The sequence below is a fragment of the Brassica oleracea genome, chromosome C7, assembly GCF_000695525.1.
Source record: "Brassica oleracea var. oleracea cultivar TO1000 chromosome C7, BOL, whole genome shotgun sequence".
NCBI classification, from domain to species: domain Eukaryota; kingdom Viridiplantae; phylum Streptophyta; class Magnoliopsida; order Brassicales; family Brassicaceae; genus Brassica; species Brassica oleracea.
Window position 1 is genome coordinate 29,735,756 of NC_027754.1, and position 13,763 is coordinate 29,749,518.

The 13,763-nt window shown below is 35.4% G+C and overlaps 1 protein-coding gene and 1 long non-coding RNA gene across 5 annotated transcripts; both read left to right on the top strand.

Moving 5' to 3' along the window:
• Window positions 1–837: 837 nt before the first annotated feature.
• Window positions 838–4,596, top strand: LOC106301215 (uncharacterized protein At1g04910-like). Its single transcript, XM_013737564.1, has 10 exons — window positions 838–1,480; window positions 1,711–1,780; window positions 1,918–1,985; window positions 2,074–2,162; window positions 2,252–2,449; window positions 2,612–2,816; window positions 2,943–3,110; window positions 3,306–3,473; window positions 3,552–3,742; window positions 3,942–4,596. Exons 1-10 carry the CDS (start codon window positions 1,112–1,114, stop codon window positions 4,108–4,110), a joined length of 1,695 nt encoding a protein of 564 aa, XP_013593018.1. The 5' UTR covers window positions 838–1,111; the 3' UTR covers window positions 4,111–4,596.
• Window positions 4,597–6,373: 1,777 nt separating this feature from the next.
• LOC106304297 lies at window positions 6,374–9,888 on the top strand. Of its 4 annotated transcripts, none has more exons than XR_001262691.1 (8): window positions 6,374–6,765; window positions 6,838–7,088; window positions 7,195–7,375; window positions 7,447–7,504; window positions 7,918–7,955; window positions 8,046–8,376; window positions 8,942–9,193; window positions 9,696–9,888. It is a non-coding gene; the product is annotated as an uncharacterized LOC106304297 (long non-coding RNA). The 4 variants fall into 4 exon arrangements; XR_001262693.1 differs by lacking the exon at window positions 9,696–9,888 and adding an exon at window positions 9,600–9,688 and having other exon boundaries at window positions 8,046–8,427; XR_001262690.1 differs by lacking the exon at window positions 9,696–9,888 and adding an exon at window positions 9,600–9,688.
• The last annotated feature ends 3,875 nt before the right edge of the window (window positions 9,889–13,763 follow it).

A 13,763-nucleotide genomic window follows, 5' to 3' on the forward strand; every position in this document is an offset into this window, starting at 1 on the left:
TCAATTCTCATGTTCTTAGAATTAGGGTTACCTTTTGTTTGCAGATTGTAGAAACCGGACCACCAAGAGAACCTCGAACGGACGCGAGCTGGAACGAGTTGGAGTTGAAGTCGCGCGAGCTGATCGCTGTCGGGTCGCGAGCCGGCTGATCGGGGAACGCGAGCTGAGAATGGATGGAGTTGAGGCTGTGTTTGTCTAGTATCAGAAACACCTTAGGGCTGGGGCTGATCGGATGAACACGAGCTGGAACGCTTGCAAGAACATATTAGGGTTCGTCGGGTTAGGGTTCAAGGTCGCCGGCTAGGTTTTAGGTTTAGGAGTTTTTCGATTTGCTCAGGGAGTTTAGAGACTCGTGCTGATAACGTGTTGTAAAACAATAGATTTAGAGCTAAATGTTTTTTTGTTTTATTAATCATAACATGGATTCCTTTATATAAGGATTACAAGTCATAGAAAAGGAAAGTATCCAAAAACCTAAACCAACAAGGATTAGGAAAACTACTAATACATAATAATGGAAAGATAACAATTACAAGGAAAATGAAATAGAGTTTCATTTTCTCCAAAGCATAAGCCGCCTCTCTCTCTAGGGTTAAGCCGTCTCTCTGTAAATGTATGGACCGGTTATGGACCGGGGCGGTTATGGACATCCATCAAGATTTATAACAAATAAAATATTTTTTTAGAATATTTTAAAATAATGAAATTTAGCTAAAAAGCCTGTTTTCATCCAGAATATTTAACATAATATCCTTTTACAAATTTTCCAATTAAAGAAATAAAATTTGAAATCTAAAGGGAAATATAAAAAGAGAGAGAGAGAGAGAGAGAGAGAGAGAGAGAGAGAGAAAGAGAAAGGAAAAGTCGCATGTGATCAAGCCTCCACCGTAAAAGAGAAGGCCAAAGACCTCCACAGAGACTCTCTCTCTCACTTCCGGCGATTTAGTTCAAATTTCGCAACCGTGCTCCGCCGCAGCCTTCGCCGTGAGGGACAAATCTTCGCCGAATCTCTACGATTCGCGACCTTATCTCCACCGCAGCTGCTAGGGGACTTATTATGTAATCTTCTGACGAAAATTAGGATATTGAGATCTGTCGATTTTTTCCTCAAATGCTCGCGAAAAATCGGCTGCCGGGAAGCGGCCACACTACACCCTCCCCTCCGGGGTCTCCTCGCCGCTCTCCTCGTTACCGTCGGTCAAAAGCCTCCGGTCGCTTTCCCACCGTTGTTCAGCCGAATCGGACCCTCGCTCATCGCCTATCGTGGCTCATCGTATCGGTTCTCCTCCGGCGTCAGGGGGTTTTCCTGTTCGCTCCTCTAATCTACATCTCGTGTATGCTGATTTACATGGGAACCGTTTCGTTCGACGTTGGTCCCATCATAAGGCATCGGTCTCCGCCTGGATCCGTCTACAAAAGCCCCCAGCTTTACGCCAAGCTCCGCCCTGAGATGGACGCCGATAACTCCACGGCTGATGCGGTTAGTTCCTCTGGCTCTTCCTCGTGGTTTTTGAAAGGCACATCCTTTGAATCCATTGAACAAAAAAGGTTTACTCTTTAGTTCTAGGTTGGTGCTGCTTGTGCCAGCATGTTATATGGTTTCAATTCTGCATTGGGAGTTTTAATATTTGATTGGTTAGATAGAAAAACCAACTACCACATGCTATTCTTATTCATGTATCATCAATGTTGTTATGGTATACATCTCAGATATCAACCATTTGGAAGCATTCCTATAAAGGTGTGGAGTGGAAGCCGTACGTGAACAAGTCCACTGGAGGTATGTACTTCATTGTTTTTTTTTAATGTCTTCATAAATCTTCCTGCTTGCAGTAAGCTGTAGAGTTTTTGAATCATTTATTGTCAGAGTTAGCCTGTTCATTGGATCATAATCTGATTTTCTTTTTTCAATTGTAGCCTTGCCGGACTCGAACGGTTACATATATGTGGAGGCAAACGGGGGCTTGAATCAGCAACGGACATCGGTAGGTTTGTTGATCTTTTCATGAATGCATTTCGCTCAATCATGTCTAGCAATCTTGTTAAAATGTCAAAGTTGTTGACTTTTCTCAGATATGCAATGCGGTTGCTGTCGCAGGCTATCTTAATGCAACTCTAGTGATTCCTAACTTTCACTATCACAGCATATGGAGAGATCCAAGGTTATATTGAAGATCTTATCTTGACGTTGTTTGTTCAAGCAAAACCTATCTTTTGTAAGACTGATTTCTAACAGAGGTATTTCTTTCAGTAAATTTGGGGATATCTACGATGAAGAGTTCTTTGTCAGTACCTTAGCAAATGATGTGCGGGTGGTTGACACAATTCCTGAATATCTAATGGAGCGATTTGACTATAACATGACAAACGTCTACAACTTCAGAGTCAAAGCTTGGTCACCTATTCAATATTATCGGGACTCGATCTTGCCGAAGCTACTTGAGGAGAAGTAAGTTGCAGTTTGTTCTTTAGAAGATCGTTTTCACATGCTAGTGTTGGTTACGCATTGTTCTTAACAGGACAGTAAACCACCTTATTCTTTTAGTGAAATAGATGTTTTGGGTCTGTATGGTGTTTGTCATTGAAGAATTGTTGTCTTTTCATGGCGCAGGGTTATACGAATATCCCCATTTGCAAATAGACTCTCGTTTGATGCTCCTAAACCTGTCCAGAGACTTAGATGTTTGGCGAACTACGAAGCCTTGAGGTTTTCAGAACCCATACTAACCCTAGGAGAAACACTGGTGAAGAGAATGAAGGAGCAGAGTGCAAACCACGGAGCAAAGTACGTATCTGTACATCTGCGCTTTGAAGAGGTTTGTTCCTTGTAAAGGAGAGACTTCTCAAGAATCCCCACTGGTCTTTATCATGACTATAAAAGAATTTGAATGAGCTTTTTGCCAGAGGTGAGAGATATAATAAGCTATTTATACATGTTGCAGGACATGGTAGCTTTCTCATGCTGTGTATTTGATGGTGGCAAGCAAGAAAAACAAGATATGATTGCAGCAAGAGAACGAGGGTGGAAAGGAAAATTCACAAAACCAGGTCGTGTTATTCGACCTGGTGCTATCAGGCAAAATGGGAAATGCCCGTTAACTCCTTTAGAGGTATTCATCTATTCGTTTGTTTCTGGACACTGCTCCTACTATCTATTAGCATTCTCGGATCTTCAAATGTTAATCATCGATCAGAATTGCTCCACAAACCCTTGTGAGATATAGTGTGACTTGTTCTGTTGGGGAGCACTGAGCAGTAGTGTTAGCTGTCCTGTTTGGTTTATACTTCTCTTGTAAACCGCGCAGGTGGGTTTAATGCTTAGAGGAATGGGTTTCAACAAAAGCACATATATATACCTTGCATCTGGTCAGATATATAATGCGAATAGAACGATGGCCCCGCTACTAGAGATGTTCCCGAATTTACAAACAAAGGAGATGCTTGCCTCAGAGGAGGAACTTGCTCCATATAAGGTCTGTCTTTTTCCCCGCTGTTTGTTCCAAAGTATTAGTTGCGTGGTCAATTAGTTATCTGACTTGAGCTGTGTTTAGAACTTCTCTTCCAGAATGGCTGCAATAGATTACACGGTATGTCTCCACAGTGAGGTATTTGTGACCACACAAGGTGGAAACTTTCCTCACTTTCTCATGGGTCATCGAAGATACTTGTTCGGAGGACATTCCAAAACTATCAGACCAGACAAGCGAAAGTTAGCAATCATCTTTGACAATCCCAACATTGGGTACTCACCTCTTTCTTCTACCCCTTCAAGCTCCACGTTTCAATATTTGCATTGTTTCGTTTTTCATTCACCATACCATTTTTGCTCTTATATTCTTACGAGCTTTTTGCGTTTGATTTCTTCTGCAAACGTTAAAGTCTGTCGCATTATTATCCCTTTAATGCTGAAACGCTGTTTTTGTTGTGTTTTGTCCCGGCAGATGGCGGAGTTTTAAACGTCAGATGCTAAACATGAGATCTCATAGTGACTCAAAGGGGTTTGAGCTTAAAAGACCTAATGACTCCATTTACACATTCCCTTGCCCTGACTGCATGTCCCGTAGGAACAAAACAACGACCCCAGATACTAGGCCACCTTCTGCGTCCTGAGAATACACGTTCATTTAATTGCCGGTAGAGTGGTGTTCATTCATTGTAATTCTAATTCTTTCAAATCAGAGTGGACTTGGGGACTTGGCCGGCCCATAGTTTTAGGGGGAAGCACTGCAAAATCGTCTATTTATCTCCGGGAAGGGTGGCCAAGGAGTAACAGCCACAACATTGTTTGATACGTTTTGACACATTGAAGCTGATGCACTAACTGGAGAGAAAACGAAGGTTTAGTACAATCCCTGACTGCTGCTGGTGGGAAAAGATTAGACAGCGTTTGGATATTGTTTTTTTTTGGGTGTTTTCTGATTTGAAGCGTTTGCGTTTTGTAAATTGTGTAAACGCAGACGTGAGAGTCTTTGGTGTTAGGAGATATATAGACACGGGCAGGAGGAGAGCAAAAGCTGCCTTGAAAGTTTTGTACATTGGTTTGGTTAGAGAGACCGTCGTGTCCTTTTTTGGGTTTATTGAAATTCTTTTGTCACAGGGTTTTAATTGTTTACCTCATATTCTTGCGAGGTGAATCTTGTTTAGGAAATAAATTCCCATTATTGATTTAATTCTTTCTTTTACTCCCAATTTGTTTCTTCTTGGTCGCTGTTGTTCTTTCTTTAGATAAAGTTCAGTAAAGTGTTACAGTGATTACAGATTTGAGTTCACAGTAATTAAACGGTGAGGAAGTCATAAGAAGTATCTAGAAATCATAAACAGAGGTAGAAGAAAGATTTGAGAAACAATTGACCATTGGATACAGTTTTTTTTTCTCTAATTGTCAAAGACGTTTAACATGTTAATTTGAGAAATTGGACAATTATCTCGGTCCTGACGTAATTGCACCAGCAAAATAAAACGTGGGGACTCATCTCTTTAGGTGCAGAAAGAAACAATCGAGTCACAATTAAAGAGTTATTGTCGAAGTTATAAATGCTTTGAGCGTAGTTGTCTTTGTGCGTAGTTCGTCATCCTGGTCTGTCTCAAAAGACAATTTTTACATACCATTAGAGAGTACAATAGCACTTTTTTTTTGAAACTCGTACAATAGTACATTCATGTTATTAAAATGACAAAAAGATGGGTCAATCTTATGTTTCTGGTAGACATTATTTTCCCTAGATTTTTTTTGGTCGATTGTATTATTAAGCCTTCTAGAAAAGAATTCTAAACAATGAGAACTATTAAAACAAATATAGAAAAATGATACACCAGTAGTAAACTAACACACATCTATTTTTCGTGAGAATGACTAAAGATTTTTTCATATAAAAACACCATATTTGTTTCTGGAATAGTTGAATCTCAAGAGAGATAATCTTCATATTAATCCAAAAACACTCCGCGTCAAACTAAATTGGAAACGATTGTCACTTTCTTTTTAATATTCCAGTAGGAGTCACCGAGACAAGACAACTTTTATATTGCTCTATTGAAAATAATAGAGTCAAAGAGATTAGCATTCCATAGAATTTCATGTTATCTTTCGAAGTAACCATAGTTTACAGCAAGAACTCCATCACCATCAAATGAAGAACCATCAACGATTGAAACCCGTAAGATCTATCGCCATCATCTGCAGTAGATCTCTCAATTATTTTTTTTAAACGGTTCAATTGAACCGAAGTTTTTTTTTTACCAAATCCATTGGAAGAAACATATAAAAGAACAATAAATTTTTTTGACAAATTTAAAATAAACTGGCAATCAAACAAACAAAGTGAAAGAAATTAAAGCAAATCAAAGAAAAAGAAACAAAACGAATCAAACAAGCCGATGTCAAAGCTATAGAAGTCTCGGCCATCGGCTTGATACTAAAAAAAAAACTTTATCTTTCTTTCTTGACGGCTATGGTTTTGAAAAAGAAGCGACAGAAAAAAATTGTCCTAAGATTAAGAATGAAGAAATATAGACATAAGCTAACACCTTTTCAGTTCATTTTAAAAACAGATCAGAAATGGACAACAGATTAAAGATTGTTTTGTCTTCACTCCATCAAAACTCAAACGTCAGGTTCCAGTTTTTTAGGTTTATTATAAGATTTCCCTCACTGCAGCCCACTTTTTCTGATAATAAACCCACACATATGCTAAAAATCTATACTATATTAAAAGGGTTATATGAACATCAGAGAAGATGTACACATCAGACAATAAAATCGACCAATCAAAAATCGTTTTTCTGCCACGTCACAATCAGGCTTCCCAAAAAAAATTGTGTCTATCTGAATCGTCTTTTCATCTTTTTTCCTCGTACAAAACGTGAAGTTTCTTCAGATGATTGTCTTCTCAACTTCCATATCATCCTCCATCACTCATAATTATATATTGATCCAACCCATAGAGACACTAACAATAGATTGATTCGTCTGTTTGATTCAATATCATCACCTCCACTCAGTTCTAAATACAAATTTCCCAGTTTCAGAATTCAGATCGACCTGGGAGTACTCAACCGACGAGTACTAACAGCCGGTATCACTTTGGATCGGCCGTTCAACCGTGAATAATTATAAAAGAGCCCTTGGCGGCAGTGTTTACGGGCAAAGTCGTTGCTCAGGGTGGTGAAGAGAAAACATGGGAGTGCGAGGGCTTTGGGAGCTACTCGCTCCCGTTGGTCGCCGCGTCTCTGTCGAAACCCTAGCCGGGAAACGATTGGCTATCGGTACACATGATTAATCAACCTTCATTGTCTTCTTTGTTTACTTTTACGAATCGACGAATGTTTGAGTTGCAGATGTGAGTATATGGATGGTTCAGTTTATAAAGGCGATGAAAGACGAGAAGAGTGATATGGTTTAGAACGCTCACTTGATCGGGTTTTTCTGGAGGATTTGCAAACTTTTGTTCCTAAAGACTAAGCAGGTTTCCGTCTTTGACGGTGGTACTCCGGCGTTGAAACGCCGCACTGTCATTGCGCGTCGTCGCCAGCGTGAGAACGCTCAAACGAAAATCAGGAAAACCGCTGAGAAATTGCTGCTTAATCGAGTCAGTGACTACTTTTGTCAATTTATTATATGAGGAAGTTAGAATGTTTACGAAATTTATCAAGTGTGAGTGAGTTGAGTGTGTGTTTGGTGTATGATTCTTGTAGCTCAAGGAGATGAGGCTTAAGGAACAACCCAATGATCTTAAGAAGCAAAGACTACAGCAGAGTAGGAGTGCTGGAGATAAGAAGCGTGTATTTTCTGTATCTCTGGAAGAACCTTTGCGAGACTCTGCAGATGAAGATGGTGCGGGGGCAGTTGTTTTCAGGAGGAAAAAATGGATGAGATGTAAGCAACAAAACTGGGTTATTTAAACCATTGTTCTGTTAGAAATGCTTTAATGATCATTATTTATGTAGATCTTCAGCATCTGTGGCTGGAGAAACTGTTAATGACTTTGCCACTAAAGGGTCCTCGGTAAGTGAATACTAAACATGGAACTGCATATATGGTGTTTTGTATCTACTTTTATTATAGTATAGATATTGGTACTACGGCCTATAATATCATGATGTTCATTTCTCGGCACGGACCCCTTGACAATAACTTGAAGTTAATCGTGCTTACTGTTTTTTTATTCTTTTCAATGCCATCAATCATGCATCTTGCGGTGATTAATAGCTTGAATCTGGGACTTTTGTTAGGCTTTGTTTGTATGTGTTTCCACTTGTATTATTTCTATGCTTTCACATGCTCTTAGTCTTAAATCTTTCGTAGTTTGATAATTATGGTTTTAAGCTTTCCTTGGATGGTATCTTGGATGTAATCTCTCTTCTCTTTTTCTTTTAAAGCATTAGTAAGAAGAAATAGTTCTTTATTAATGTGTGCAGGTTACAACTGAGAAGATCCAAGGAGGCATTGATATAAGGTAAAATAGTTTCTATGTAAGTTATGTGTAGCTGCTGTTATTGTATTGCTTCAATCCTGTTATGAGATTCTTGATTTCAAGTTATTGCAGATTTTGTAGATGAAAATAAGGTCAATACTTTCCAAGGAGGATATCTTCAGAAGCCTACCGAGCAATGATTATTTAGAGGGATTTAACGAATATATAATATTCTTGGTTTAGAGAGTTAAACTATCTCAAACGACCACTGAGAAAATTGTACTGATCGTTTGTGTTTTTTATGCAGGAAAATAGTTTAGATGTTAACAAGGCTTAGAGTGTTGGTCTAGGAGGTTCAACTGATTCCATTGGTGAATCAGGTGGATGGATGGTTTGAAAGGGAATGCACACTAGCCAGTTCCTGCAACAGAGAACGGGAATTGACGATCAAATAGAGAGAGAGGTGAAACATTGACTCCACTTCTGAACATTTACAAAGCCCAAATGCAATTCTGTGAGGATTCAAAGCTTATGAAAGTTTTCTTAGAAGTAGTGTGATCACTCTATGAACTTTTAGTTGCATTGATAGATAAGAAAAAGTGGATACATATTGTTGTGTTTTGGTCTTTGCCTAAAATAATTTTGAGATGTTTGCTATGTTTTTCATCAGATTAAAAGGTCAATGATACCATTAGAAAATACTATATTTTATGAGGTTACAGACAGTGACTACACTCGGGGAGTTTGTTCTATTCGTCAGCTCTTAGACAGTTATCTATAGGATTGTTTTATTATTACGAACGTAGGAATGAGTTTCTTCTGTTCTCAGTGGTAACCTTACGAGATATTATGTTCTATTGGAGAGAATGTTACCCTGAGTTTCCTTTGTGAAACGGCCGAGGAACTCCAAGAAGCAAGTTAGAAGCTGCAACTGTAACAATGGTTTTGTACAACTAAAGAACCAATTTATGTCAAGTATATTGTTCTACAAAGTCTCACCCTTTTCTATATCTTATATGCTTGATTAGGTGTGTTCCTTGGCTTATCTTCGAATGCACGTTACCAAATTATCAACATCCTTGAACGCGTCTTGGAAGGTTCAACAGAATCGAAATGCATTCATGTGGTTGCGGTGGCGTTTAAGGTTGGAGTCCGGTTTTCTAATAATGTATATGGAGGTGTGCAGTTTGTGGATTGGGCTTAATTATCCGGTGTCCGATAGTCAAACCGGTTTCAAACCAGCATTAGGAGTTTCCTGTCTAAGATCTTTATATCTGACGGTACAACACTTTCCAATTTCCTTAATTGTAGAATAATAATAATAACGTTTTCATATCATTTAATAGGAAAATAAAATGTCACAGTCTTAAAATTTAGTTTTGAAAAGAAAATTTCCGTTAATTTCTTCGTAAGTAAGAATCAAGAGGTTTAGGTTTTCATTAAGCGACAATGACAAAGGTTTCACGGGTTGTTTTATTTGCTCTAGGAATATGATACCACCAAGTTTTGTAAAATTACTATTCTGATTTTGAAGAGGTAATGACCTTTTTCTTCCAAGTTTTATCTTACTGAAAGGTAAACTGACATTTACATACTGTCCTAATCTCTTATTTGAGTCACATTCATAGCAAATAGCCGTACATTCAATAAAGTAAAGAAATCATAAATTGGCTACTTTGTTGTCAGGCATTGAGTGAAATGAATTCCTGTAATACCTTCGAAAGCTTCAAGTGCCTTCTGGGATGCTTTTGTTGGATGTTTCTTTTTTGTTTTTTGGCACAGATGTATTAGTCTATCAATGCAAACTGGACAACATAACGATGTGAAGTATGCATATGAATTGAAGACTGAGACTACAACAAGATTATTGCAACAGTTGATGTTATTGAACTTTTTGCTCTATTATTTATTTGGAAAATAATATATTATCTGCCTAAATAAGTCATGTGAATGCATAATAACTGATTGTATGAAAGTGGACATTCTCTTCTTTCACGAATTATGCTTTATATAGTTGGTCGCTGTCTCGCTGATTATTGTTTTTTCCTTACTCATTTTTCTTCATGATCAAGCTGGATTGCTCAATTTATTTTAGACGGGTGTTCTCAAATTTGAAATGAGTAATTATTTCTTACTTTAGATCTCTTAACCTCATAAAGCAGAAACTGTCAAATGTCTTTTGAAACATGTATTCTCTTACCGTGGTTAAAGCTATTATTATATGTGGATTTCTTTTCACTGGCTAGAGAAAAAAAAAAGACAAAACTATGAAAGAAGTTTTTTTTCTCAAAAACTATGAAAGGTTTTCACCACTAAACTATTCACATAAAAATGGGGAGAATCAATGAATATGACATAAATTTGTTGTGAATAATTTTTGTTAATATATAGACTTATATCTTTTTTATAATATGACCACAATATATATGTCCGAAATCCGGGCTACGCCCGGAAAAATCTCTAGTGATTCTAAAAACATTGCAATGTCAGCATCGAGTGTCTCTCTCACACAGTATTGCAGAGGAAGAAGAAAAATGCAAGTCAAAAAAAAAAAAAACATCTACAATTAGTGGATCAACGAAAGCTTTCATTTCAGACATTCGTACATATATATCTATGCTATTAAAGGGGAAGAAGTCCTAAGAAATCTATTTAAACAAGGTTGTTGGACCATTTCATTAGACTTGACTATTTATTTTGTCTTACCTTATATTTTTTTAACTATATAAATACTTTACATAATTTAAATAAACTCATTTATTATTCTCCCATAATCTATTACATAATTACTCTAACAATAAATTTCCATGAATATATGACAGATTATTCACATGTTTAAACATGACGTGATCATTACCGCATATAGTTTCATTAATAGTATAAATTTTTTTCAATGGTTTAGTTATGTTTTTATAGGTATATAATTTGTATTTTAAAAATTTAAGTACTCATTTGGTCCTTAGTTCGGTTTCTATTTTTCGGTTCCATAGATATAGGATATGCTCAATTATTTATGAAATTCAGCTTAATTTTGGGGTTTTTTTCCAATTTGGTACGGTTCAATACACCCGAGTAAATGTATCCAAACCTATACATTATCTTATATATAAATTATATAAAAAAATTAATTTAAACGCGGATTAAAATCTAGTACATATTATATAGATACATAAGCTGAGCTCCAAAGTCCAAACCCCAACCCCCAACGTTGTCCGACTTCACATTCAGGTAATCTATATATAATAGCAAACACTTTCTGTACTTGCTGACATCATCTTTTTTATAGGATTTTTTTTAATTGGAATATATTTTTATTAAACAAAATCCGAAAATATGATTAAAATATATATATTTTGGAATTTTAAGATATTGGGAGATCGTATGTATATGTAAAACTTGATAAAATTGGAATATAATAAATGTTCATTAACCACATGTTTATTCTGAATGATTAGGGTTATATTATTAGTTTCTAACTGGTTATTTAGATCGTATCTAACTGACATTTAGAAAGACCAGAACATTATACAGGTGTAAACCGAACTAACCTGTTTATAGTCAAATAATTGTAGTTGTTATATTCTTGAATTGTTAAGATTTACATGAAAGAATCGTTGGTTAGTAGTTAGTACTATCCTAAACTTTTTAGTGTAATATATTTTTTGGTTTGACTCACTAACATTTGACCGATTTGGAGAAGATTGTAAGTTGTAACCATAATTGATTTATTTTATTAAACCGGTCTGACTCAATAACATTATACACATTTCGTGTCTTCAAAAAAAATTAATGTCTCATATATAATTTATATAAGACTAGGGTTGGCCGGAGGTTTTTTTATAATATTAATTTTTAATTCTATTTTCTATTTATTTCAGTATTAGATATATGCATACATATTAATATGGGAAATTTTTTCAAATAGACTTTTTTAATTTTTTGTCACAAAAATAAACATCAAAAACTAAAATGAGCAAAATAGCATTTTTTATTTTGAAAATTATAAAAAAAAAATTTTAAAAAAATTTGAAATCCTATCCCCTAAACTCCACTCCTCAACTCTAAACCCTAAACTCCGCCCCTTAACTCTAAATCCTAATGTCTAGATTAATTAACCCTATGGGTATAAGTGTATATTTACTTCTTTTGATAAAACATTTAATTCTATTTTGGTCATTTTTATTTTTAAGGTCTATATTTGTGATAAAAAAATTTTCAGGTCTATCCTAAGTAATTTCTCTATTAATATTATTAAAATATAAATTATTAGACAATTTTTCAAAAATGTAGGTTCTTTTTTAGTCTAACAGATTTGAAATTTTACCACTCAAAATTTGTTATTTTTTATTATGGAAAATTATATATCACGTGATGAAAAACATATAAGTTAATTAAAGCGTAGTTTAATCTGAATAATTTTATCTTACTTATCTAAGTTTATGTAAAATAAATGTTACATGTACATTTTGTTTAATTTATTTATTTTTTATTTAGAACCATTAAATTTATAACTTTCAATTATTAGGAAATTTATCCTTCGAATTTCCTTGTTCCTCCTCGCCCTACATCTATGTTGATGTATTAATTAATTAATTTAAATAATTTTCATAATCGTATGTGCATAATACTGTTATTTTTCAGAATTGGTTGGTGATCAAAATAATTATTAACAAAGTACAACAAATTTGTATTGTGGTTTAAAACCTATATTGTAGTTGTTTTTGGATGCCACGTGCTAATACATGATATGTAAATGAGGTTTTTCTCACATAATCTACGAAATAGGCTTGGATTATTATATCATCAATCTACATGCTTCTTGTTTTTATGTATATAATAACATTAACTATTTACTAACTAATTCATGCTAAGATGGTTTTGATACGAAGGTCACTTAGTTCGTCTTGTTTCAGTATAATTGCTCTTTCATTCTATTTCCACTGTGACGAACTCATAAAGATTATATAACAACCAAAATATAAAAATCCATGTATCAAACTAAAAACAGAAAACAATAATCATTTAATCTTTAATACCATATTAAAAGAACTCACAGAAGGCTCATTTCATTTGGCTAAAATCTCAGTCATTCACGCTCCTCGACCTGAACTCAAAGCCCTCTTCTACCATGTTTTAAGAATTTTTTCTTTTTCAAAATAAAATACCATATTAAAACTTGACCATTCAGATGTGCCGTGGTATATCTATTGCCATAGACCAAAAGAAAAATTTAAACAGATGCAATCACATATCAAGATCAAACACAATTTAAATAAAAATCCATTGATTAATAGTCATAGAATTAGCCGTAATTACCATTTTATGTAGGAGTCTTCTTCTTCAACCACCATCTCCTAAGCTACGTTGCACAGAAGCTACATCAGACGTCCGCTTCCCGCTTCGAAATCGGAATCGGAACCTTGTGGAAGCTTACGGAATATCGCTTCCAAAACGCTTCCAAAATATTCTCTTTAAAAACACGTTGGAAGCTTATGATTCCATTTTGGAATCACGCTTCCATTTAAAAAAAAATACAATATCATATATCAATAGAAAAAAATTATAGTTTTTAATTTATATAAAATCCAAATTTTAATAGTAATGAATAGAGAGACAATGAATTGTTTAGTTGATAAATCTCAATCTTTGATTCATTGTCTCCTCACCTGCCACGAGCTACCGTGTGATCACAGCGCATCAAAATTTCAGCCACCGCATTCGTAGTTGTTATTCCTGAAACTACGACCAAAGGTCCTCCTGTTTATCGCCAACACCATTTACAGACGCAAATTCTGCTTATAAAGACTTTGACTTTAAATCATTATCTGCATTTGTTTGAGCCATCGTAAG